General features: G+C 41.0%; 2 protein-coding genes across 5 annotated transcripts in view; one reads left to right on the top strand and one right to left on the bottom strand.

The window, feature by feature from the left end:
* PSEN1 (presenilin 1) overlaps positions 1–18,320 on the bottom strand; it is an 85,561-nt gene extending 67,241 nt beyond the window's left edge. The window contains exons 1-4 of one of the 4 annotated variants that reach the window (XM_007184411.2): positions 18,182–18,298; positions 16,610–16,755; positions 8,661–8,742; positions 8,429–8,568 (exon numbers count right to left, since the gene is read on the bottom strand). In XM_007184411.2, the coding sequence (XP_007184473.1) occupies positions 8,429–8,515 (87 nt within the window). In that variant the 5' untranslated portion in view covers positions 8,516–8,568; positions 8,661–8,742; positions 16,610–16,755; positions 18,182–18,298. Of the gene's footprint in view, positions 1–8,428; positions 8,569–8,660; positions 8,743–16,609; positions 16,756–18,181 lie in introns of all 4 variants that reach the window. The other 3 variants (XM_007184410.2, XM_007184414.3, XM_007184413.2) reach the window with 3 other exon arrangements.
* A 1,664-nt stretch (positions 18,321–19,984) lies between these two features.
* Positions 19,985–22,420, top strand: LOC103001683 (transcription and mRNA export factor ENY2-like). Its single transcript, XM_057542704.1, has 2 exons — positions 19,985–20,377; positions 22,317–22,420. The coding sequence occupies exons 1-2, from the start codon at positions 20,077–20,079 to the stop codon at positions 22,418–22,420; spliced, it is 405 nt and encodes a 134-aa protein (XP_057398687.1). The 5' UTR covers positions 19,985–20,076.
* The last annotated feature ends 1,920 nt before the right edge of the window (positions 22,421–24,340 follow it).

The following is a 24,340-nucleotide window of genomic DNA, read 5'->3' as shown; positions in this document are numbered from 1 at the left end:
CCTAGAGCCCGTGCTCTGCAATGAGAAGCCACCGCAATAGGCCGCGCACCTCAACAAAGAGTAGCCCCCACTCTCCGCAGCTAGAGAAGCCCACATGCAGCAACGAAGACCCAATGCAGCCAAAAATAAATAAATAAATACATAAATAAATTTATTTAAAAAAAAACCCATCCAACCGACACATAATAAGTCAGACAATATCAAGAACTGGCAAGGATGTAAAAGAATGCAAACAGCCATACACTCTTGATGTGTAACCACTTTGGAGAACATACTGGCAATCTCAAATATAGTTTAAGATCATTATACCCAATCGCAGCAATGATCCTTGAGAAACTCACACATGTGCAGAAGGATTCATGAATTAGAACGTCACTGCAACACTGTCGGTTACTGTGAAAATGGGAAACTACCAAATATTTACAAACAGGAGAATAAATCATTTTAATATATTCACAAAATAAAATGAATGAACTAGAGATACATGCACCTATATATAAATTCCCAAAACATGTGTCTTCTGCAGCATACACCTACATATATAAATTTCAAAAATGTGGGAAGGCCTTCCCTGGTGGCACAGTGGTTAAGAATCTGCCTGCCAATGCAGGGGACACAGGTTCAAACCCTGGTCTGGGAAGATCCCACATGCCACGGAGCACCTAAGCCCGTGCACCACAACTGCTGAGCCTGTGCTCTAGAGCCCGCGAGCCACAGCTACTGAGCCCGCGTGCCACAACTACTGAAGCCTGAACGCCTAGAGCCCGTGCTCCACAAGAAGAGAAGCCACCAAAATGAGAAGCCAGCGCACCGCAATGAAGAGTAGCCCCTGCTCGCCACAACTAGAGAAAGTCCACGTGCAGCAACGAAGACCCAACACAGCCAAAAATAAAATTAATTAATTAAAAAAAAAGTGGGAACTTTCTTCTACAACTTTTACACACACACACTCTATATAAAGTTTTAAAACATGCAAAGTAATATTATATAATATTCAATATTGTTTATGTTCATAAATATTTATAGTAAGCATGACAAACTCCAAATTCAGGATAGTAACTACTATCCTGGGAGAAGAAGGGGAATGTGGGAGAGGTGCTTCAATTTTATCTGTAATTTCTTTTTGTTGTATAACTAGACTATCTTTCCAAATTAAATGCAAAATTTTGTCGTTTGGTTACGATTTCATTTAGTGTACAATCAACATATAACAGGATAAGAAAAAACTTAGTATAAAAAGTACACACAGCAAATAAGACAATATGTTATACAGTAGAGTTCCCTGTGCTATATATATATAACTGTATAGCACCGGAAACTCTGCTCAGTATTTTGTAATAACCTAAATGGGAAAAGAATTTGAAAAAGAAGAAATACATGTATATGCATAACTGAATCACTCTGCCGTACACCTGAAACTAACACAACATTGTTAATCAACTATATTCCAATATAAAATAAAAGTTAAAAAAAAAAAAAGGAAGAAATCAGAATGATGATTGTCTATGGTGGGCAGGAACTGACTATAATGGGCCACAAAAGTACTTTCTGAGGTAATGTAAATGTTTTATAACTCGACTGTCATATTGGTTATACAGGTATACGTATTTTTAAAAATCCATTGAATTATACATTTCGGATCTACATATTTCACTATTTATAAATTTTACCTCAACAATAAAATGATGCAATTAAAAAAAAAGACAATATGTTAAAGTTTAATAAAGTTGGGTGGCAGGTACATGGGTGCTCATTATATTATTTGCCATATTTTCTCTACATGCTTAAAATATTATGTAATAAAAATTTAAGAAATAAATATTTGGATTAAAAGAAGCCCACTAATTTTCAGCTCTCTGACTAATCTCATAAACTTCAAATCCCTTCACTGTGAATGAGATTATCTATAGCAGCCTACAAAAGGAAAACCTATTTTCTAGGCTAAAGCTGCCCTCACTGTGTCTGCTAAGGGTTGAAGAATAAAGCCACCGGCAACATTTGACCTTTGGAAAGAGAAAAATGCTTTAAATGTTATCTTCTACTGAACACTAACAATATATCATGTAACAATACTTGAAGTTACACAAGAAAAGTCATCTAATTGAGTAAGATTTGGTTAATCAGATCCAAAATGGTTTCAATTTCATTATACTTCTTACAGGGTAACCAACTTGATCCTATTTTCTCAGGACTGCCCCAGTTTTAAAACCGAATGTCTTGCCTTCCAGGAACCTCTCAGTCTCAGGCATACTGGGGCAGCTGGCCACCCTAACTTCGGGTCACAACAAAACTTCTGGAAGAGAATTTATTTAGCAAATCAGCTAATTTTACAGATGGGAAAAATAAGGTACTAAGAAATTAGCTGAATTAAACCAAACTTACACATAGCTGCTTCAAATTACAAGTGGATCAAACTTAGTTCTTCCTTCTGAGGAACCTGTTTACATCTCATTCAGCCACAAGCCCTAAATGCCAATTCATCAGTGTTCTTGGACAATTCTGAATAACCGGTTAACCTCTCATTTCTTTCCCAAACTCAAAGCATTGCCGCATGATATGAGTTCAAGACTTGGGATGCTCCTGACCTTGGAGGGAGATACTGAGTAGAGGAAAGGAACAGAGGCTCCACTTCTTTACACTGACCTTCACCTAGTCTGTAGGGAAGATATTCACTCTCCTGGTTTCAAAAATATTTTTAAATGAATTTTCTTTTTGTAATATCTACTGTAAAATAGCATGTATGAGTACTCTAGAATATAGAGTCATACAGATAAGCACTTTACTAGAGTAGTTATTCAAAGGAGGGGAAGACAGAGGAAAAAGGAAAACCTGCTCATTTATGATAAACGTCCCCAAAATGCCAGGCCCTAAAACTACATAATGTTTGTCACAGCACCTAGCACAGAGTCCAACACACTGAAGACATTGAACATGAGAGTTTCCTCTCCTGAGTAGTGTGGAAAGATTCACCTTCCACATCTGTCAATTTCCTTTTAATTCCTCTAAACTAGTCCTGAGCAAATAAAGAAGAAATAAGTCTGATAAGAACTTTTTGTGCCTGCAGAGGCTTGTCTTGGGTACCTGTATTTAACAACTCCACTATCCAACAGCAGAAATAAAAGAGCTGCTTTCAATTAATCTGCAAAAACAGTCTTCTATATCCAATTTAAATCTGGACCTACCCCCATTTTTTCATAACCAACCAGAGCATATACTTAAACAATGGCTTCTTTATAGCTAAAAAACTTAACGATGAGATTCTTTTCCTCGTTCTTTGGGGTTTTTTAAAGTACGTTGGTGCAAAATGAATACATAGACTTCGTATCTTTCTTCCCCAGCATTTTTTCATACAATATCTCCTTTCAGTATTACAACATTTTTCTGGGGTATGAGACCGTTGGAAGAACAGAAAAAATACTGGAGTGAGTTTGGGATTAGAAAGCACAGTTTTAAGTTCCAGGTCTGTTATTTAACTTTCTATGTGGTCTTGGACAAGCATTTTAACTGTAAACTGGCAATAATACCTATCCCGTGGTAACTGGAAAATATGAGAATGCATGCATAAGATCTTCATAAGCTGTAGAAGATATTTTTAAGGAGATAAAAGATAAACTCAATTAACATCACATTATCAACAGCAGAGTCAAAAGTAAACAAATAAATTAGGTCTGATTTTCTAGACAGTGATGCCCTAATAGATATGGAAGGTACCACTGAGAACAGGAGGTCTAAGACTCGCTAAAATTAGACCATGAACACATGTAATTATCAATAACAATCCTACATCATTTGTACCTCCTCTAGAGCTACCCTTTTTTCAATTTATCAGTCACTGAGGTGTTAAAAAAAAAAAAAAAAGGCAGTAAAAAATACCAAGAAAGCCCCACAAAACCTGAGTGTGAGGGATATAAACAATATTACACCAACAGTGGAGAGCTTCCTATGTGCCAAGCACTGTTCTTGGAAGGAAACAGGTAAGCAAATCATATCTAACTAGACAGTATGTTAGGAACACTGGTAAGTGCTATGCACAAGTAAAGCCAAGGAAGGGTACAGGGAGTGCCCAGTGGCAGGGAAGGAAGGCATGGCCTCACTGATAAGGTGACTCAGGAGGTGGCCTGAAGGAACTGAAGAGAGCCGGGGAGAAGAGTGGGAGGAGAACCCAGGGCCCAGAGGAAGCAGTGAGGGAGGGGGAAGATGGTGAGAGACAACAGAGGCTGGGGGAGAGGACAGTTTAAACCTCAGAGACTAGATTTTATTCTGAGATGAGATGCCTTTGGAGGGTTTGGGGCAGATGAGTGACATTTAACTTCTTAGCCGTGGAATCTTTTGTTCAAAGGGATCCACAGAAGATCAATATGTAAAACAGATAAAATAGGAGATGCTCTGGTTAAGGAAGGGGCACCCAGAGACCTACGTCAACTGTTTCCACTTTTCCCCTCTCTCCTCTGAAGCAACAGTTTGAAAATGAGTACAAAGTCTGTAGCATCCAAACTTTCACAGCCTGTACCCCAAGAACTTTATAATCCTGCTCAGTCTACCTTTTCAAAAGGCCATTCCTGGGGAACAGCAAAAAGGAGTAAGTCAAGCTGCTGACACACAGCAGAGGAGCACGAGCGCTGTCAGAAAAATCAGTCCTTCGTGCCACTGCTTATTAACCACCCACCCAGGCACCAGCTGCGACAGTTCCTCTTCCCTCCCCCAACCCCTCAGGTGTTCTCTTTCAGGGCGTCCCTTGAAATTCATTTTAACTTGATTTCACTTGTTTAAAAATGCTCTAATGATGAAAAATGATGAAAAATCTGAAAGAGAAATTATGGAAACACTCCCATTTACCATTGCAACAAAAAGAATAAAATACCTAGGAATAAACCTACCTAGGGAGACAAAAGACCTGTATGCAGAAAACTATAAGACACTGATGAAAGAAATTAAAGATGATACCAACAGATGGAGAGATATACCATGTTCTTGGATTGGAAGAATCAACATTGTGAAAATGACTATACTACCCAAAGCAATCTACAGATTCAATGCAATCCCTATCAAATTACCAACGGCATTTTTTACGGAACTAGAACAAATCATCTTAAAATTTGTATGGAGACACAAAAGACCCCGAATAGCCAAAGCAGTCCTGAGGGAAAAAAACGGAGCTGGAGGAATCAGACTCCCTGACTTCAGACTATACTACAAAGCTACAGTAATCAAGACAATATGGTACTGGCACAAAAACAGAAACATAGATCAATGGAACAAGATAGAAAGCCCAGAGATAAACCCACGCACCTATGGTCAACTACTCTATGACAAAGGAGGCAAAGATATACAATGGAGAAAAGACAGTCTCTTCAATAAGTGGTGCTGGGAAAACCGGACAGCTACATGTAAAAGAATGAAATTAGAATACTCCCTAACACCACACACAAAAATAAACTCAAAATGGATTCGAGACCTAAATGTAAGACCGGACACTATAAAACTCTTAGAGGAAAACATAGGAAGAACACTCTTTGACATAAATCACAGCAAGATTCTTTTTGACCCAGCTCCCAGAGAAATGGAAATAAGAACACAAATAAACAAATGGGACCTAATGAAACTTAAAAGCTTTTGCACAGCAAAGGAAACCATAAACAAGACCAAAAGACAACCCTCAGAATGGGAGAAAATATTTGCAAACGAATCAACGGACAAAGGATTAATCTCCAAAATATATAAACAGCTCATTCAGCTCAATATTAAAGAAACAAACACCCCAATCCAAAAATGGGCAGAAGACCTAAATAGACATTTCTCCAAAGAAGACATACAGATGGCCACGAAGGACATGAAAAGATGCTCAACATCACTAATTATTAGAGAAATGCAAATCAAAACTACAATGAGGTATCACCTCACACCAGTTAGAATGGGCATCATCAGAAAATCTACAAACAACAAATGCTGGAGAGGGTGTGGAGAAAAGGGAACCCTCTTGCACTGTTGGTGGGAATGTAAATTGATACAGTCACTATGGAGAACAATATGGAGGTTCTTTAAAAAACTAAAAATAGAATTACCATATGACCCAGCAATCCCACTACTGGGCATATACCCAGAGAAAACCGTAATTCAAAAAGACACATGCACCCGAATGTTCATTGCAGCACTATTTACAATAGCCAGGTCATGGAAGCAACCTAAATGCCCATCAACAGACAAATGGATAAGGAAGTTGTGGTACATATATACAATGGAATATTACTCAGTCATAAAAAGGAACGAAATTGAGTCATTTGTTGAGACGTGGATGGATCTAGAGACGGTCATACAGAGTGAAGTAAGTCAGAAAGAGAAAAACAAATGTCGTATATTAACGCATGTATGTGGAACCTAGAAAAATGGTACAGATGAACCGGTTTGCAGGACAGAAGTTGAGCCACAGATGTAGAGAACAAACGTATGGACACCAAGGGGGGAAAACCACGGTGGGGTGGGGAAGGTGGTGTGCTGAATTGGGCGATTGGGATTGACATGTATAAACTGATGTGTATGAAATTGATGACTAATAAGAACCTGCAGTATAAAAAAACAAACAAAACAACTAATACAAAAAATAAAAAAAAAAAAAAATAAATAAATAAAAAATAAAAATGCTCTAGTGGCGCAGTGGTTGAGAGTCTGCCTACCAATGCAGGGGACACGGGTTCGAGTCCTGGTCCAGGAAGATCCCACATGCCATGGAGCAAATGGGCCCGTGAGCCACAATTACTGAGCCTGCACGTCTGGAGCCTGTGCTCCGCAACAAGAGAGGCCGCGATAGTGAGAGGCCCGTGCACCGTGATGAAGAGTGGCCCCCGCTTGCCACAACTAGAGAAAGCCCTCGCACCGAAGCGAAGATCCAACACAGCCATAAATAAATTAAAAAAAAAAAAAATGCTCTAGCAATACAGTGTCATCTGCCTCTGCTGACATATCTCCAGATAGAGTCCCCTGTCAATTGATATGGTAGGAAAATTCTTCCTCTACCAGTGTTATTTCTTCTCTCAGTAATGACTTCCCAGTTTGCTCTATTCTAATCCTATGCACCCATCAAAGTTTACTTTGTGAAGCCCTCCTCCCACATTTTGACCCTGAGTTGGAATCCTAAATCTCTGGAGTGTGAAGGGAACTTCCAGGACACCTAGTGCTCTAGTTCACAGCTCATTCCACGAACTAACCCTCTGCAGATCTGGCTGGTAGTCTTCCAGCCTCCATAACTGCTTTTAGTGACATGCACACACTAGCCCTCAAGGCAGTCTATGCTCTTTCAGACGTAAAGTACTTGTGTGGAAATTTCTTTTTACTGATCCAGAACCTGTTTCCTTCTATCACTGGTTCTGCCCTCTGGTTCGAATAGAGGAAAGTCTGCCCTCCGTCCCCCATCCCCTGCATCCAGCATAGCTTACAGTTGGCCTTGTGTTTTTCCCCATTCTGGCTCCACCTCTACAAATGCGGCTGATGCCCCAGCCATCTCACAAGCCATCTGTGGACTCTGCCTTCAACCTGTAATGGTTAGCTAACAGAGTGGCAGGCAGCTCTGGTCTGTGTGTGCAGCCAATTAAGTGTCTGTGTCCCATGCCACTGACTACACCCCTTTCCTGACTCTCTCCTTTGACCTACCCTAGGACTTCTACCCTTAGCCCTGCATTCATCATTCGGTCAATGAGCACTTACTGAGCACTGTCAAGAACCAGGCTAGGGTCTTCCCTGGTGGCGCAGTGGTTAAGAATCCGCCTGCCAATGCAGGGGACACAGGTTTGATCCCTGGTCCGGGAAGATCCCACATGTCACGGAGCAACTAAGCCCATGCACCACAACTACTGAGCTTGTGCTCCAGAGCCCGCGTGCCACAACTACTGAGCCCGTGTGTTGCAACTACTGAAGCCCGGGCACCTCGAGCCTGTGCCCGCAACAAGAAGCCACCGCAATGAGAAGCCTGTGCACCGCACGAAGAGTAGCCCCCGCTCGCCACAACTAGAGAAAGCCCGAGCGCAGCAAGGAAGACCCAACACAGCCAAAAATAAATTAAAAAAGAAAAAAAATTAAGAAAAAAAAAAAAAAGAACCAGGCTAGGCACTGAAAAACTAAAAGTAAATAAAATGTACTCAGCTCATAGAAGAATAAGAGCAAGCTAGGTAAAATAATAAATAGCCGGGGAAGTTGGAAAAGGCGTCAGAGGAGGAGGTGATGCCTGAGCCAGGGAGGAACTGTTTCAACACCCAAGTCTCACACAGCCTTGTGTCCCCTGCACCAAATGGTACAATGCTTTTTGAAGTTCAGCAAATATGTAAATTTGATAAAGTAGAGAAAGCCTGCTCAGCCCCCTGAGCCTCTCCTGGAGGCAAGGGAGGGTGGTCACTGAATCCACAGTCTGAAAGGGCAGTTGCAAAGGTTGACACTGTACCTGGCTACGTACAGTATTGCTCAGGTGGTTGTCCTCCGACATCTGTGCATTCTGGAAGTAGGACAAGGGTGCAGGTAACTCTGTCATTGGAGCAACTGTATAGAAATACTTTTTCACAGAAAACAGAGCCTCTTGGGGTTCTGAAAAGGGAAAAAGAAAACAGTCTTTTGTGCATTACAGTTATACTTTTATTTTGAAACACTTTCATAAGTTACTTTCACCAAAAACAAACCTTTCTTTCATGTGTTATCCTCCAGGCCAAGCTTTCTAAGAACCTCGCAGGCTGCTGTCACTTGCAGGCTCCTGGATTAGGTCTGAAATAGGATTTTACTGGGTTACCCAGAGTTGGTCAAATCCTAGTAAATCCATTCACACCAATTAAATACTTATAAGACTAATTTGTAAACCAGTAATGTATTAATTTGCCAGGACCTTCAACTGACAAACTTGTCAGCTCAAGATACCTTTTGGTAATGAGTAGATCTACTTGGGAAACCAAATATTTTCAATCACAATGATATCTAATGATTTCAGATCTAGAGCAAAGGGAGCTAAATGATCTTAAAGAATGTTCTCATCAACATCCCTCTTCCAATCCAACCTAATTTACATCACCATAAAATTATTTGTCTAGTGCTTTTAATTTTGCAAAATTTCTTTTTATCATCTCATTTTTTTTCTTTACCACATGACCCAAGGCAGGGTAAACAGGTAACATATCTATTTTACAAAAGCAAAAGGGGACCCAAGTTCAGTGACTTGCTTAAAAGCACACAACTGGGCAGACCAGGACCAAAATCGCAGACTCCTAACTCCCAGTCTCTCCTCTGCATCCTGGCACAGCCTTGCTGACACACATCATTCTGTCTCCCACACTTCAGCCTCCTGGGGGGGCCACACTCCCATTTGCCTGTCTACCTGAATTTCCATCAGCCAATTCTTTATGACTTCAACTATCCTCTTCATTGAAAGTCTTCAGAAATATTGAAGGAAAAAAATCTGTTTGCATACCTAAGCAGTATTCTAATTCACTTATAGTATCCAAAACACTACCATGTACATATTTACATGAAAGCATTTTGTCAATGTCTTGTTTCATTTTGACTTTTAACTTCAGGATCTTCTACACTCTAAATATTCTACTTTCTTATTCTAATGATTTTTTCATCAAAAATACATAAAGCAACTTTTTCCTCCAGTAAAGGTATTGACTTCCAATTAACCTTTAATTACCTATATTTGGATCATTCAAATCATAACAAATTCTTAATCAAGATATGCTTTCCCTTTTATCCTACATGCTTTTTTTTTTTTTATCTTGGCCACGCCATGCGGCATGCAGGATCTTAATTCCTCCACCAGGGATCAAACTCGCGCTCCCTGCAGTGGAAGCGCAGAGTCTTAACCACCGGATCGCCAGAGAAGTCCCTATCCTACATGCTTTTAAATACCGTGCCTGGGACTTCCCTGGTAACACAGTGGTTAAGACTCCACGCTCCACAGGGGGCTGGGGTTTGATCCCTGGTCAGGGAACTAGATCCCACATGCATGCCGCAGCTAAGAGTTCACATGCCACAACTAAAGAGCCGGGTGAGCCACAACTAAGGAGCCCATCAGCCACAACTAAGGAGCCCGCCTCCTGCAACAATTTTAAAAATAATAATAATAAAATAACTAAATACTGTGCCTACCTTTCTCCACCCCTCCAACTTCAGCCCATAGTTAGCTGGCATGAGATCAGAGGATTGCTAATTAATATTAACTAAACATGATGTACTTATGCAATTCTGTTTTAAATATGTAATGTTAATTTGTTTTAAAAATACAATGAATTAAAATTAAGAATAGATTCAATAGTTACTTTTACGGAGGTTAATCACTGGGGGGGTACACAAGAAGCTTCTGGGGGTATTGGTAATGCTTTGTTTCTTGATCTTGGTGCTAGTTACAGAGAGGTTTCAGTCCGTGAAAATTCACTGAGTTGTACACCTACGATCTGTGCACATTCCTATATACTTCAATTTAAAAAGTCAAATAGATTTTTGTGGGTGTAAACCTATATTTAGGGTTTGGCAATATGTATGTCAGCTTACCCAAAAGGGAAGTGGATTCCAATAGAACAGTTATATTTTCAAAGTATTGAAAGTAAATGTCCTGACCTATGCTTCTATATTTTTAAAAGTTGACTATCTAATTGAAAATTTAACATTAATGTAGCATTAATGATCAGCAACACAGCACATATTATTCCCTTCTTTTTCACAAAAACATTTAGTACAGCACCTACTACCTCAGCTAATGCAGAAATGCCACAGGATGGCAAACAGAAAAAGTTGCAACTGGTTACCTCCACTGGCTGCTCTGAAGACTATACCACGTCATTTAAAGTACAGCTCTAGGGCTTCCCTTGTGGCGCAGTGGTTAAGAATCCGCCTGCCAGGCTTCCCTGGTGGCGCAGTGGTTGAGAGTCTGCCTGCCAATACAGGGGACGTGGGTTCGGGCCCTGGGCTGGGAAGATCCCACATGCCGCGGAGCGGCTAGGCCCGTGAGCCACAATTGCTGAGCCTGCGCGTCTGGAGCCTGTGCTCCGCAACAAGAGAGGCCGCGATAGTGAGAGGCCCGCGCACCGCGATGAAGAGTGGCCCCCACTTGCCACAACTAGAGGAAGCCCTCACACAGAAACGAAGACCCAACACAGCCAAAAATAAATAAATTAAAAAAACAAAACAAAAAACAAAAAAAAAATGATGTATTAAAACACGTTTATTGTGAGTTATTATTAAAAAAAAAAAAAAAAAAAAGAATCCGCCTGCCAATGCAGGGGATACGGGTTCGAGCCCTGGTCCGGGAAGATTCCACATGCCACGGAGCAACTAAGCCCGTGCGCCACAGCTACTGAGCCCACGTGCCACAACTATTGAATCCTGTGCGCCTAGAGCCCGTGCTCCACAACAACAGAAGCCACCAGAATGAGAAGCCCACACACCGCCACGAAGAGTAGCCCCCGCTCGACGCAACTAAAGACAGCCCGTGCACAGCAACGAAGACCCAATGCAGCCAAAAATAAATTAATTAATTAATTAAAAAAAAAAGTACAGCTCTATTACAAAAAAACCCTTAGAAATCTGTCACTGATATTCTCATACAATCCCTCAGAAACAAAACCAAGTAAGCAAGACAGTGTTAGCCAAACAAAACAAGCAAAAGGCAAGAAAAGGCGATGCAGGCAAAAATAAATAAAAAGTAAATAAAGTGTAGTACATTTACAGGTAAAATATGAGCAGAAGAAAAGTGATTGTTCATTCACTAAACAGGAGTTTACTGGCTGTCTACTTATATCAAAACTCAAAGACAGACACTGAGAGGATTTAATTAATTATGTTCACTTTACCCATTTTACAGATGAAAACAATGTGGCACACAGAAGTTCATGAACCTGCCCAAAGTCACATTCAGTAAGCAAAGGAGCAAAGCAAAGGTTCACGTATTACACTACTTTGCCTCTATATAAAATTTCATCCCTGCCATCTCGGAGTTTATAATAGTGAGCATTAAGACACACTGAGCTGATTTTTTTTTTTAATTAATTTATTTATTTACTTTTGGCTGTGTTGGGTCTTCGTTTCTGTGCGAGGGCTTTCTCTAGTTGTGGCAAGCGGGGACCACTCTTCATCGCGATGCGCGGGCCTCTCACTATCGCGGCCTCTCTTGTTGCGGAGCACAGGCTCCAGACGCGCAGGCTCAGTAGTTGTGGCTCACGGGCCTAGTTGCTCCGTGGCATGTGGGATCTTCCCAGACCAGGGCTCGAACCCGTGTCCCCTGCATTAGCAGGCAGATTCTCAACCACTGCGCCACCAGGGAAGCCCTGAGCTGATTTTTATTACTAGTAAAACTATTGCTTTGACGTAAATTAGATCTTAAAAAAAAAAAAAGTAGTAAATGAGATCTTAAACTTCAATAACTGGTCTAACTAGAAATTAAAAATTAGTGCCAGGGCTTTCCTGGTGGCGCAGTGGTTGGAAATCTGCCTGCCAATTCAGGGGACACGGGTTCGAGCCCTGGTCTGGGATGATCCCACATGCCACCGAGCAATTAAGCCCGTGTGCCACAGCTACTGAGCCTGTGCTCTAGAGCCCACGAGCCACAACTACTGAGCCCGTGCGCCACAACTACTGGAGCCCGTGCTCTACAACAAAAGAAGCCACCGCAATGAGAAGCCTGCACATGGCAATGAAGAAGAGCCCCCGCTCGCCACAACCAGAGAAAAGCCCGTGTGCAGCAATGAAGACCCAACACAGCCAAAAATAAAATAAATAAAATAAAATAAATTTATTAAAAAAAAAACAACTAGTGCCAAAAGCATTCCCAATATACAGTCCTGGTACTTATTATTTTTTTTTTTTTTAAAGATAAGCTATAATGAAAATCTGGTCATTTTAATTTAAGTGGTTCCCATTATTAATCTTATGCTTATAGGATCTGTCCAGCTATTAAAAGAAATCACACAAACTGATTATCATACTGGAGCTTTCTCAGACGAATCTTGTAAGAATCATCTATAATACAGTAGTCACTTTAACATATTCCAATACTATAGTCGACCCAGAATGAACCAACCGCAGATCAAAAATATTTGAAAAAAATTCCAAAATTAAGTAAAACTTAATTTGCTTGTGCCAGCAAATAATTACAATAGTATTTACATTGTATTTACAACTATATACATACCATTTCATTGTATTAGGTATTATAAGTAATCTAGAGATGATTTAAAGTATACAGGAGGATTTGTGTAGATTACATGCAAATACCATGCCATTTTACATAAGGGACTTGAGCATCTGAGGATTTTGGTGCCCATGGGGGTAGGGGGTGGGGGGAGTCCTGAAATCACTTCTCCTCCACCCCCACCCCCTCAACCACAAGGGACGACTGTATTTAAAAGACACATCTGTATTTACATGTAAAACACTATGGCTCAGGCAAGGTGAAAGAATTTGTCAGTGTACAATTATGAGGCAAGTAACACCAGTTCCAGAACCCAGATCTTCTGATGCCCAGCCCAGGTGTTTGCCAGTTCAACAGGAGAAAGCTCATGCCTCCACTGATGTGTTGAAGATCACAATGCCGCAGGGTGACTCTCCCTGGAAGAGCTGCTCTTTACATGGAGCTCAGTAGGAAGCAAAGGTAGGCAACAGGGTTAGCTAGGTCTTCAGTCAGGTCTGGTGAACAAACAATCATTGTTGGTACAAAGAAAGGGGCAGGCAAAGCTGAATTTGATTCTGGTCCAGTAACAGCTGAAAACAATTGATGACTGCACGGAGAAAGCCAACGACCCACTGTTCCCGGACCCACTGTTCCCGCAGCGTGGCAAAAGACACCAGTGTACTTTGTAACATTCTTAACAGTGCCCTGAGAACAAGAAAAGATAGTTGTTGGGAAGTGAGGATCTTTCATGTGACCTGGATTGCACAGGGAGTGGGAGTAGGAATGTAAGTAGATTTTGGTGTTTTCTCTCTCTGGCCACCTGCTAAAGATTTTCTGAGACTGATAACAGCACAACACTCGAATTCACTGCCATCCATTCCCTTTCTCTCAAGACACTTGCTCAATCAGACAAAAGGAAAAAGAAATCCTTCTCTGATGGGCAACTACAATTTCTTTCTATTATATACAAAGACTAAAAAAAAGCTCCAGGAGAATACAAATAATCTCGAAGTTCAGATGTGCTGAACAGAAAAGTCTATCTAACCAGAAAACCTTCTATCCATCAGCACTTCGAAAAGTATCACAGGAGCAGGGTTTAAAATCCCAAAAAGGAGCTTATTAAAAATTCCATTTAAGGAAACACCAACAGAAAAGTACATTTCTGCCTCTCACTACATCCCAAGGTAGCAATTTTTTTTTTTTTTTTGGTCATGCCATGTGGCATGTGGGATCTTACTTAGTTCCCTGATCAGGGATCAAACCCGTGCCCCCTGCATTGGAAGTGTGGAGTCTTAACCATTGGACTGCCAGGGAAGTCCATCCAAGGTAACAAATTAAAATAAATAAAAATAACTTGAAATTAATTTAAAACTTCAGGAATACAGCCTAGAAAGACCCTCAAAATTTTAAGAGGCTAGGAGCAAATAATTTCCCCAGCCCTACAAGAGGCTTTGTGAAAGTGGTAGGCTCTAAAAAGAGCAAGGATAGTGATACATCCTATTTGGTGATTTTTTTCCCCTCCTTCCTTCCCACTCTACTTCTGTGAACCATCTGTGGTAGATTAGATTATTATTCAGCAAATATTCACTCCCTCCCCCAGCATCCCCAAGGGAGGAATACTTCTCTCCAGTGATGTTGAGCTTGGCTCTGTGACTTGCTTTGGCCTCAAGGTAGGTGCAGTCTACTACCCACTCCAGGCCTTTGGGCACAATCTTATGACTTGCTTTGGTCGATGGGGTCTTGGCAGATGTGGCACAGACAGTTAAACTGTGCTTGTGCAGGTGGCCTTGCCTTCTGTACTTCTGCTGTTCCCTCACGAAGAACTTACTTTGGGTAGCCACTGCCCCTTCAGCCTGGGCCCCAGAACAAGACAAGCAAAGCAGAATTGCCTTAGCTCTCCCCTTTAAGCAGAGCGAGAGCTAATGCTGTAAGGCAGCGGTCCACAACCTTTTTGGCACCAGGGATCGGTTTTGTGGAAGACAACTTTTCCAAGGACCGGGGGCGGGGGGATGGTTTCAAGATGGTTCAAGCGCATTACATTTATTGTGCACTTTATTTCTATATAATGAAATAATTATACAACTGACCATAATGCAGAATCAGTGGGAGCCCTGAGCTTGTTTTCCTGCAACTAGATGGTCCCATCTGAGGGTGATGGGAGACAGTGAAACCCAAAGTGTGTTGCTTATCCTTTCAGTTTTTTCAGGAGCTTTTGGATTTGAGAATCGTGGATATGGGACCATGGTTCTGTATTATTATAGATTCTTTTCCCCCCCAAATTTAATTTCTACATAGAAGATAAAATTACCCTGAGTCATTGTATCAAATTTGTTGTGGAAATGGGTAGAACACAACTAATCTTTAATGAAGAAAATGACTATTCACACCTAATTAATTTGTAAATCATTGACTATACTCAGCAATACTTGCATTCTCTCATTTGCTTTAGATCAACTTAAGGAACTGTACAAGGCATTGTGAAAACCAAACATTAATACCCTTTAATCAACAAACACTTATTGGGTTTCTTCTACATAACCATACACTGTGATAGGTACCAGGGGTGCCAGTGAATCAGATGATGCTTCTGTTCACCTAAGGAGCTTACTATCTAGAGGGGAAGACAGACAAGTATGTTTTTACATTAATTACATGTTGAAATAAAAATATTTTAAATGTATTGGGTTATATAAAATATATCATTCAAGTTAATTTTACCTATTTCTATCTCAAACATTTTTGCTCATTAGAAAATGTAAAATTAACCTTTGTAGCTCACATTATGTTTCTAATGGGCAGTGCTGCTCTAAAGCTTCAGGTTTTTTCTCCTACAAACAGGCTTAATACTGAAAATCTCTGACAACCTTTTCCTTCCTGAAGCTTCCCTCCCTTCCTCAGTTTTTATGACACTGCACTATGGAGGTTCTCCTCCCACCACTCATTCCCCTCAGCTGGTTCCTCATCCTCTTCCACCCCCTCATTATAAGTGTTCCTAAGGCTCTGCCTGGGCTTCCTTGTCCCCCCTCTTTCCTTAGGCATCTCCTCCACTGCTCCAACATCAACTGCTAAGTCTATTTAAGTGACCCATGTTTACAGCTCCAGGCCTGTCCATGGGATATTTAACTGCTGGCACTTCAAAAGTGATACTTCCGAACTGTTTCCTCATCATCTTCCTCTCTAGACTAGTTCTTTGCCTCTAACTTCCTTATTTCTGTAATTGTCTCCCCCATTCTCTAAACTTAAAGCCTCCTAGTCAACTTTACACTTTACTCCTTGCGCCTCAATTGGCTGTTATGTCCTCTTTATATTGATATTTTTCCTTTCTAAGCTTCTGCCACCACCAAAGGTCAAATTTTCATTATATCTCACCCGGATTATGCAAAAGTCACCTCAAATCTCTTATCCATTCTAGCCCCCACATACCTAAAGCAAAGTTCTTATCACAAAACTTATGAAAAGCAAAGCTCAAAACACCTTTCAAATCTGCCTGGCATCTATCACATGAAGGAGAGGCAGTATCAGCGGGCTCTGAAAGGTTTTTCAGAATACATCCAAAAGCAGTCTCTCCCTGCAATCTGATGTAACAGTAGTGGGAGCGCAGGAGCAGAGGCAACCTGGATCTGAGAGAGAAGAGGACCACATTAGCCTTGCTGACAAATGTTATATCTTTCCTGCTAGAATGATTCTCAGAGACCAACTCCAATCCTCCAGTTCTCCCCAAATGGAAATTCACGCAGCAGTCTAGGACTAGGGGCAGCCATTAACTTAAAACTCGGCACTAGATCATATCCATTCAGAGGAAAGTATGCCCAGAATTGTGGTAACGATCTACCCAAGGACGAGGAGTAGACGAATGGAAAAGCTGATGATCGATGCCGCTTCTATCATCTACTTTACTTTGGGGAAGGCGGGTAGAGGTGAGGGAATCCATCCACTCAATAAATAGGCTCCTTTTCATTATTAAGGGCTTGTTATTAAATGGAGGTGGGAGGGGGTTTAAGTTGGCTGAACCTTGCAAACGAGTTAAGGAGAACTGAAATTGGCTTTTGCAGGTGACTGAAATCATCCAAATGCAAAAGGCTCCAATCTACTTTCCTGTTTTTATCCTCCTTCATAACAGTTATTAAATGTGCACACTGGGTCACTGGACCCTTAGGATCCAGAGGGCCCCTCTTCCTAGTACACCCTCTGATATAATGCCCTCCTCAATTCAACTCCGAGGGTGAAATCCTTTCCATTGTAAAAGATAACGCAAATAACAAGATGCCCTTAACCAGATGTAATCTCTACCTGCCTCAAACTTCAGAGAATACTATGACTTTTACCATGTACTCTGCCATAATTTGCATACTATTCGTATCTTCCATAGTAAACCTTGAACACTTTATTCATCTTGTCCAAAGTAGGCAAGCAATGCTTTTAAAATTATTAAGTTACTTTCCTACAAGAGAAGCAGATATTTATTTGAAAGGAATTTGAGCGGGATGAAAACGTCAAGTATCTAAAATACATGCAAAGCACTGGACATATATGCCTCGTGACAGTCCCGATCAGGCAGACCCTGTTGTATTCCGCCCCGAACTGAGACAGAAGGAACTTAGCCCTGAGTGCCACTCGCTTCCCCTGGACAAGGACACATTCAGGGCATGAGGCGCAGAGTTTCAACAGTTGCTCAACCAGACCCAGCGCCAGGCGCTTCCTCTTTCTCCTGCTCCACGCCAGGCAAGACGGTCAATCCCCGCCCAAGGCACCTGCGCCCTGCGATGTCTTCGGGAAACCAGCACTTCCGGACCAAGGCTGCGAACGGGAACCTCTCTTCAACCTGATCGCGCGCCGCGCCCGGAGCCCGAGAAACGGGCCGCCCCTACTCGTTCTCCACACGGGGTTCCCCGGTGCCCGCCCGACCGCACCCCGCTCCCCATTCTCGAGGACACCGGCTCCGCGGCCCAGACAACGACAAAGGGCCCGGCCCTGCCCGCAGCCACCCGTGTCGGCACCAGATGAGGGGTGTGTTTCTCTCTCCCCAGCTCCCCATCGGGCACCTACCCTTTCCTCGCCGCCACCACCGGCCTCTAGCAGCTGAGGTTCCTTCCCGAGCAGCCGCTGTTTTGTTTCCGATGTGAAATCGCGGCCTTTGGAGCTGCCCGGCCCAGGCCCCGCCCAAAAGGCTTCACCGGTGTCGTCACTTCCGGCCCTGGCGTCGTTGGTGACCGGCCTCCGAGGGGCGGGGCCAATGACGGGGGGCGTGGCCCAGAGGAAGGGGGTGGATCTTCCGGTGGTGAGTGGGGACTGAGGAGGAGGTCCTGCGCTTCCGTTGGCCTTCCGACCCGGAGGGACACCCCGCTCCCCGCTCGGCACCCCCCCGACCCCTGATGGTGCCAGCACCGGTATGAGGTTGTCAGAGATCTACTGCTCTTGGGCTGAGGATCAAAATTTCTACGTAAACTGTACCCAGTGTGTGCTTCTCCCGGCCTACAAGTGCTGGCATCTTAAATCTAACGTTTCTTTCATTTCTCTATAGTCCTATTTGTACAGTGTTTCTCAGTGCGAATCAGCGGCACCACAATCAAAAGGAAGCTAACTTAAATTGTAACTACCTGTGCCCTCCATCCCCTACCCAATGAATCAAAATTTTTGGTGGGTGAGGAGAACCTGAGAAACTGCATTTTAAACAAACATCGTCTGGGATTCTTACGCTCCAAGTGTAAGAACCAGTTTTCCTAGATGGTAAGCTTTCAGAGAGCATAAATTGTGTTATTTTTGTAATCCCAAAACCTAACATAGTATCTGGTACACAGTGAGTTGCTCTATGGTCGTTTGATTTTTGCATCTTCCAGCTTTCCATTCAAATGGCTGTAAAAACAGTACCAATAACTCCCTAAGTAGCATACCACACACATACATTCATCTGAAAGCTAAAAGTTAACATGAATACTATCATGTAAAACCAAAGGTGAACAATAGAGAAATGTTCAAATTCACAGGTAATCAGAAAACTGAAATCAATAACATGGCATCTGGCCAAATGAGATTTTTTTATTTCTCTTAAATTCTTCCCCCAAGATAACCCTTCATATTCCTAGAGCCCTCTCTCCTCCCTGCCCCCCTCCAGTACATGAACGGTTTTAAATAGGTTTCACACACTTTATATTTAAGAACAGAAGTAGCAGTAGCAAGTTTTTCCATTAACAGAGAATGTTGGGGAAATAAAAAGGTTGACACCCCACACAAAAAATTTTTTTTGAAGTTCTCTCTTCCGTCCTCAAACTTCACAAGGGTAGGAATTTTTGCCCGTTTGTTTACATATATTGCAAGTGCTGAGAACAATGCCTAGCACATAAAACAGTTCAATACATTTGTCAAACAAGCATAGGCTAAAACCCATCCATTTGTGAACTAGTTCAATCTCTTTGAATGCAATCTGGGATGTAAGTAGAAAGTGTTAAAATTCAGGTAAACTATTCTTAGAAATAATCTCAATACAAAAATTTTGTGCAAAGATGTTCATGGAGTATTATTAATAGCAAAAATTGGAATGCTAAATGTCCTACAATAAAGTACGGTTCACCCACTTCACCTAATATCATTAAAATTGTTTATGAAGATTATGTGTAACAGAAACATTCTAATCCTGTTAATTAAAAAATAAGACATAACATTAATGCATATGTCAAAACACATTCCTGCAAAAAGGAAATAAAAGTGATTAAAAAAGCAACCAGTGGCTGAATTACTGGACTAAACATACATTTTCCTCCAGTTTTCTGTATTTCTTCACCTTTTTAGGAATATGGAAACCCAGAAAGCGCTGAGGAAGAACCAGTAAAAAGACACAGACTAGAGCCCGCCCCGGAAATGCATATGCTAGCTTTCTGTGTGCTTAGGTGCCCGAGCTACTGAGGGTCTAGGTCCAGACAGCCGAAAAGAGTGTGGTTAGCAAGATGAACAAAGATGCGCAGATGAGAGCAGCAATTAACCAAAAGTTGATAGAAACTGGAGAAAGAGAATGCCTCAAAGAGTTGCTGAGAGCTAAATTAATTGAATGTGGCTGGAAGGATCAGTTGAAGTCACACTGCAAAGAAGTAATTACAGAAAAAGGACTAGAACACGTTACTGTTGACGACTTGGTGGCTGAAATCACACCAAAAGGCAGAGCCCTGGTACCTGACAGTGTAAAGGAGCTCCTACAAAGAATAAGAACATTCCTTGCTCAGCATGCAGCCTTTAAGATTGAATTAGATTGTTGTTTTGTGGTTTTATTTCTGAAAGTAAAACTTGCCATAAATTAGGAATCGATTTCCCAAAATAAAATCCTTTTTTGTATGATGGTATACAGTTTTCAGTAATGTATACAATTGTATAGATTTTTTTCCCCTAAATGTGTTATTTTAATAAATATCTCATGAATGAGTTTGAAGTTTCCTTGGATTTTGGAATAAATGGGACTTTATTAATAATTCATCAGATTTGTTAAGAGAAAAAGTCAAGCAGCTAATATAGTTTAAGTCTTAAGTATGTAAACGTTAAGTAAGCAAATCTCTGTAATAACAATTAAGGAGAGGTAAGCAGCCTCCTCTGATTGTTTGGATGTAGTGTATGCCTCTTTTGAATTCCTGTATTTTATAATATATGTCCCATCTTGTAAAAAAAAAAAAAAAAGACACAGACTAGAGGAACAAGGCTAAAGTGACATCCTAGACACCAACAAAGAAGAGTCCCAAATAGAGAGCAAACATCCATAGTGCTAAGAGGAAAACTAGGGTGTAGCCTCTTAAAAAGCCAGAGTCTCATTTAAGCTATCACCAGTCACCAGTGGAATGGAGAGATACAGACTACTGACTGAGACTTAAGAAATTTGGAAGCAAGATCCTTTTTGACTCACCTCCTAGAGAAATGGAAATAAAAACAAAAATAAACAAATGGGACCTAATGAAACTTAAAAGCTTTTGCACAGCAAAGGAAACTATAAACAAGACGAAAAGACAACCCTCAGAATGGGAGAAAATATTTGCAAATGAAGCAACTGACAAAGGATTAATCTCCAAAACATACAAGCAACTCATGCAGCTCAATATCAAAAAAACAAACAACCCAATCCAAAAATGGGCAGAGGACCTAAATAGACATTTCTCCAAATAAGATATACAGATTGCCAACACATGAAAGAATGCTCAACATCATTAATCATTAGAGAAATGCAAATCAAAACTACAATGAGATATCATCTCACACCGGTCAGAATGGCCATCATCAAGAAATCTACAAACAATAAATGCTGGAGAGGGTGTGGAGAAAAGGGAACCCTCTTCCACTGTTGTTGGGAATGTAAATTGATACAGCCACTATGGAGAACAGTATGGAGGTTCCTTAAAAAACTAAAAATAGAACTACCATATGACCCAGCAATCCCACTACTGGGCATATACCCTGAGAAAACCATAATTCAAAGAGTCATGTACCAAAATGTTCATTGCAGCTCTATTTACAATAGCCAAGACATGGAAGCAACCTAAGTGTCCATCAACAGATGAATGGATAAAGAAGATGTGGCACATATATACAATGGAATATTACTCAGCCATAAGAAGGAACGAAACTGAGTTATCTGTAGTGAGGTGGATGGACATAGAGACTGTCATACAGAGTGAAGTCAGAAAGAGAAAAGCAAATACCATATGCTAACACATATATATGGAATCTAAAAAAAAAAAAAAAGGTCAGAAGAACCTAGGGACAAGATGGTAAAGATGCAGACCTACTAGAGAAGGACTTGAGGATACGGGGAGGGGGAAGGGTAAGCTGGGATAAAGTGAGAGAGTGGCATGGACATATACACTACCAAATGTAAAATAAACAACTAGTGGGAAGCAGCCGCATGACACAGGGAGATCAGCTCGGTGCTTTGTGACCACCTAGAGGGGTGGGATAGGGAGGGTGGGAGGCAGGGAGATGCAAGAGGGAAGAGATGTGGGGACATATGTATATGTATAACTGATTCACTTTGTTATAAAACAGAAACTAACACACCATTGTAAAGCAATTATACTCCAACGAAGATATTTTAAAAAAAAAATTTGTAGAGTACATATTAACTATAAGCTACTCTTTGTGGAATCTCTACTGTAGTGAAAACGAGAGGACCTAAGGTTAAGTTTCTGTTTTCTTTAAAAACGTATTCCAGCCTGCAGGAAGAAAGAAGATAACGGAAACTCCAGAGCAAGGCTCAAGAAACTGCAAACTGTGGTTAGAAACCAGAAACAGGAGTGGGGGAGGTCTTCTGGATAGGAGTACCCATCCTTAATTATAGAAAGCAAAGGTTCAAGATGCATGTCCTCATAAACTGGAGAGCTATAAACTGGAGAGAATGTGCCTAAATGACTTTTTTTTAAAGCATCTTTTTTTTTTATTCATTTATTTATTTATTTATGGCTGTGTTGGGTCTTCGTTTCTGTGCGAGGGCTTTCTCTAGTTGCGGCAAGTGGGGGCCACTCTTCATCGTGGTGCGCGGCCCTCTCATTATCGCGGCCTCTCGTGCGGAGCATAAGCTCCAGATGCGCAGGCTCAGTAATTGTGGCTCACGGGCCTAGTTGCTCCGCGGCATGTGGGATCTTCCCAGACCAGGGCTCGAACCTGTGTCCCCTGCATTGGCAGGCAGATTCTCAACCACTGCGCCACCAGGGAAGCCCTGAATGACTTTTTTAAAGTTAAGCTTTTGTTAACCTTGAGAGTTATTTGCTAAGTAAGAGGGAAAATCAAATGACTTTTACTCATTCATACCTAAGATAGCACTGGAAGTTTTTTGTTTTTTTGCTGTGCCGCACAGCATGCAGGATCTTAGTCCCCCGACCACGGATTGAAACCATCTGTTTCCCTTGAAGTGGAAGTGCAGAGTCTTAACCATTGGACCACCATGGAAGTCCCAGCACTGGAAGTTTAAGAATTATAAAAGCTGCAGTGTTTGTGGTTAAGAAGTGAAGTTCAGTAAAAGAATGAGAAAAATAGTAGAGGGTCCAGACTATCTGCAGTGGTGCATTTATATTTTCCCCAGAAGTGTCTGGAACTTGGGAGCAGGAATGGAGAAACAAATGACCAAAGAAAAAAATGGTGGCAAAAATCAATAGTAAGCAGTGAAAGATGAAGCAGACAGGAAATCCAGTGCCGGACCTGTTAGAGCTACTTGGGGAGAGGGGCTGTTCAAGCCTCTAGAGAGGCTAGAGCAGTCACTAGTCACAAGTAAATAAAGTCAGGATTCAAGGCCAGTTCTTTACACCATAGATTCAGCAAGGCAATCCAATTGATTAACACTTCCCACATAAAAGTAGTTTACCTTTATTTACACATCATTGCTCTGTTTGCTATGGGAGTAAAGTAGAATTGAAAAATGAAAAATAATACTGTCATCAAGACTAGGTGCTTGGCCATATTCTATCTTACTAGCTCTCACATCGTTTTCATTCTTTGCAAGATCTGGCTCAGATTTGGAACAGCTCAAGATGAAGGGCTGGCTTTAGCTTACTCATCTTGCATTTTTAGTCTTAAGTTCTGTATGACTGTCAATATATTATTAAATCTAATTTCCTTCTTAACAAAGAACCTGGGCTCCCTTTAAAATAAAATTTGTCTCAAGAATATACTCAAAATGAAACTTTAATATCTAGCTTTTCCACCTGCTGTAACAATTAGCGAAATCTCTTCACCTGGGTATATTTGCCATTATCTTTTAATTGACAGGGGAAAAAAATGAACTTTCATAGTTTCTAGATTCTACAATGTGAAGTGTTCTCTAGTTTTTCCTTTTGTTATGAGGAAAAAAAAAAACAGGAAAAATTGTTTAGAACTATTTTTAAATTCACAATACGTTTTGCCTCAACAAAGATTTGCTAAAAATGCTTCCTGAGGGAATTTTATTAACAAGCACTTTCCTCTGCCCTTAGGTGGCTATTAGCATCTAGACCATATCTATCCAATGTAACTTTTAGTCAAAATAATGTTCTTTAATCTGCAATGTCTACCCAATATTGGTAACCATCAGCTAAATTTGGCTATTGAGCACTAGAAATATGAATATTGCAAACAAAAAACTGGATTTTTAATTTCAATTTAGTCACACATCACTTCTGAACACTTGAAATATGGCTAGTGTAACTGAAGAACTGAGTTTTAAATTTTATTTAATTTTAATGAATTAAAAAACTTGATAGGGCA

The sequence above is a fragment of the Balaenoptera acutorostrata genome, chromosome 3 (assembly GCF_949987535.1).
Source record: "Balaenoptera acutorostrata chromosome 3, mBalAcu1.1, whole genome shotgun sequence".
Taxonomy (NCBI): Eukaryota; Metazoa; Chordata; class Mammalia; order Artiodactyla; family Balaenopteridae; genus Balaenoptera; species Balaenoptera acutorostrata.
This window is presented reverse-complemented; position numbering and strand designations above follow the sequence as displayed.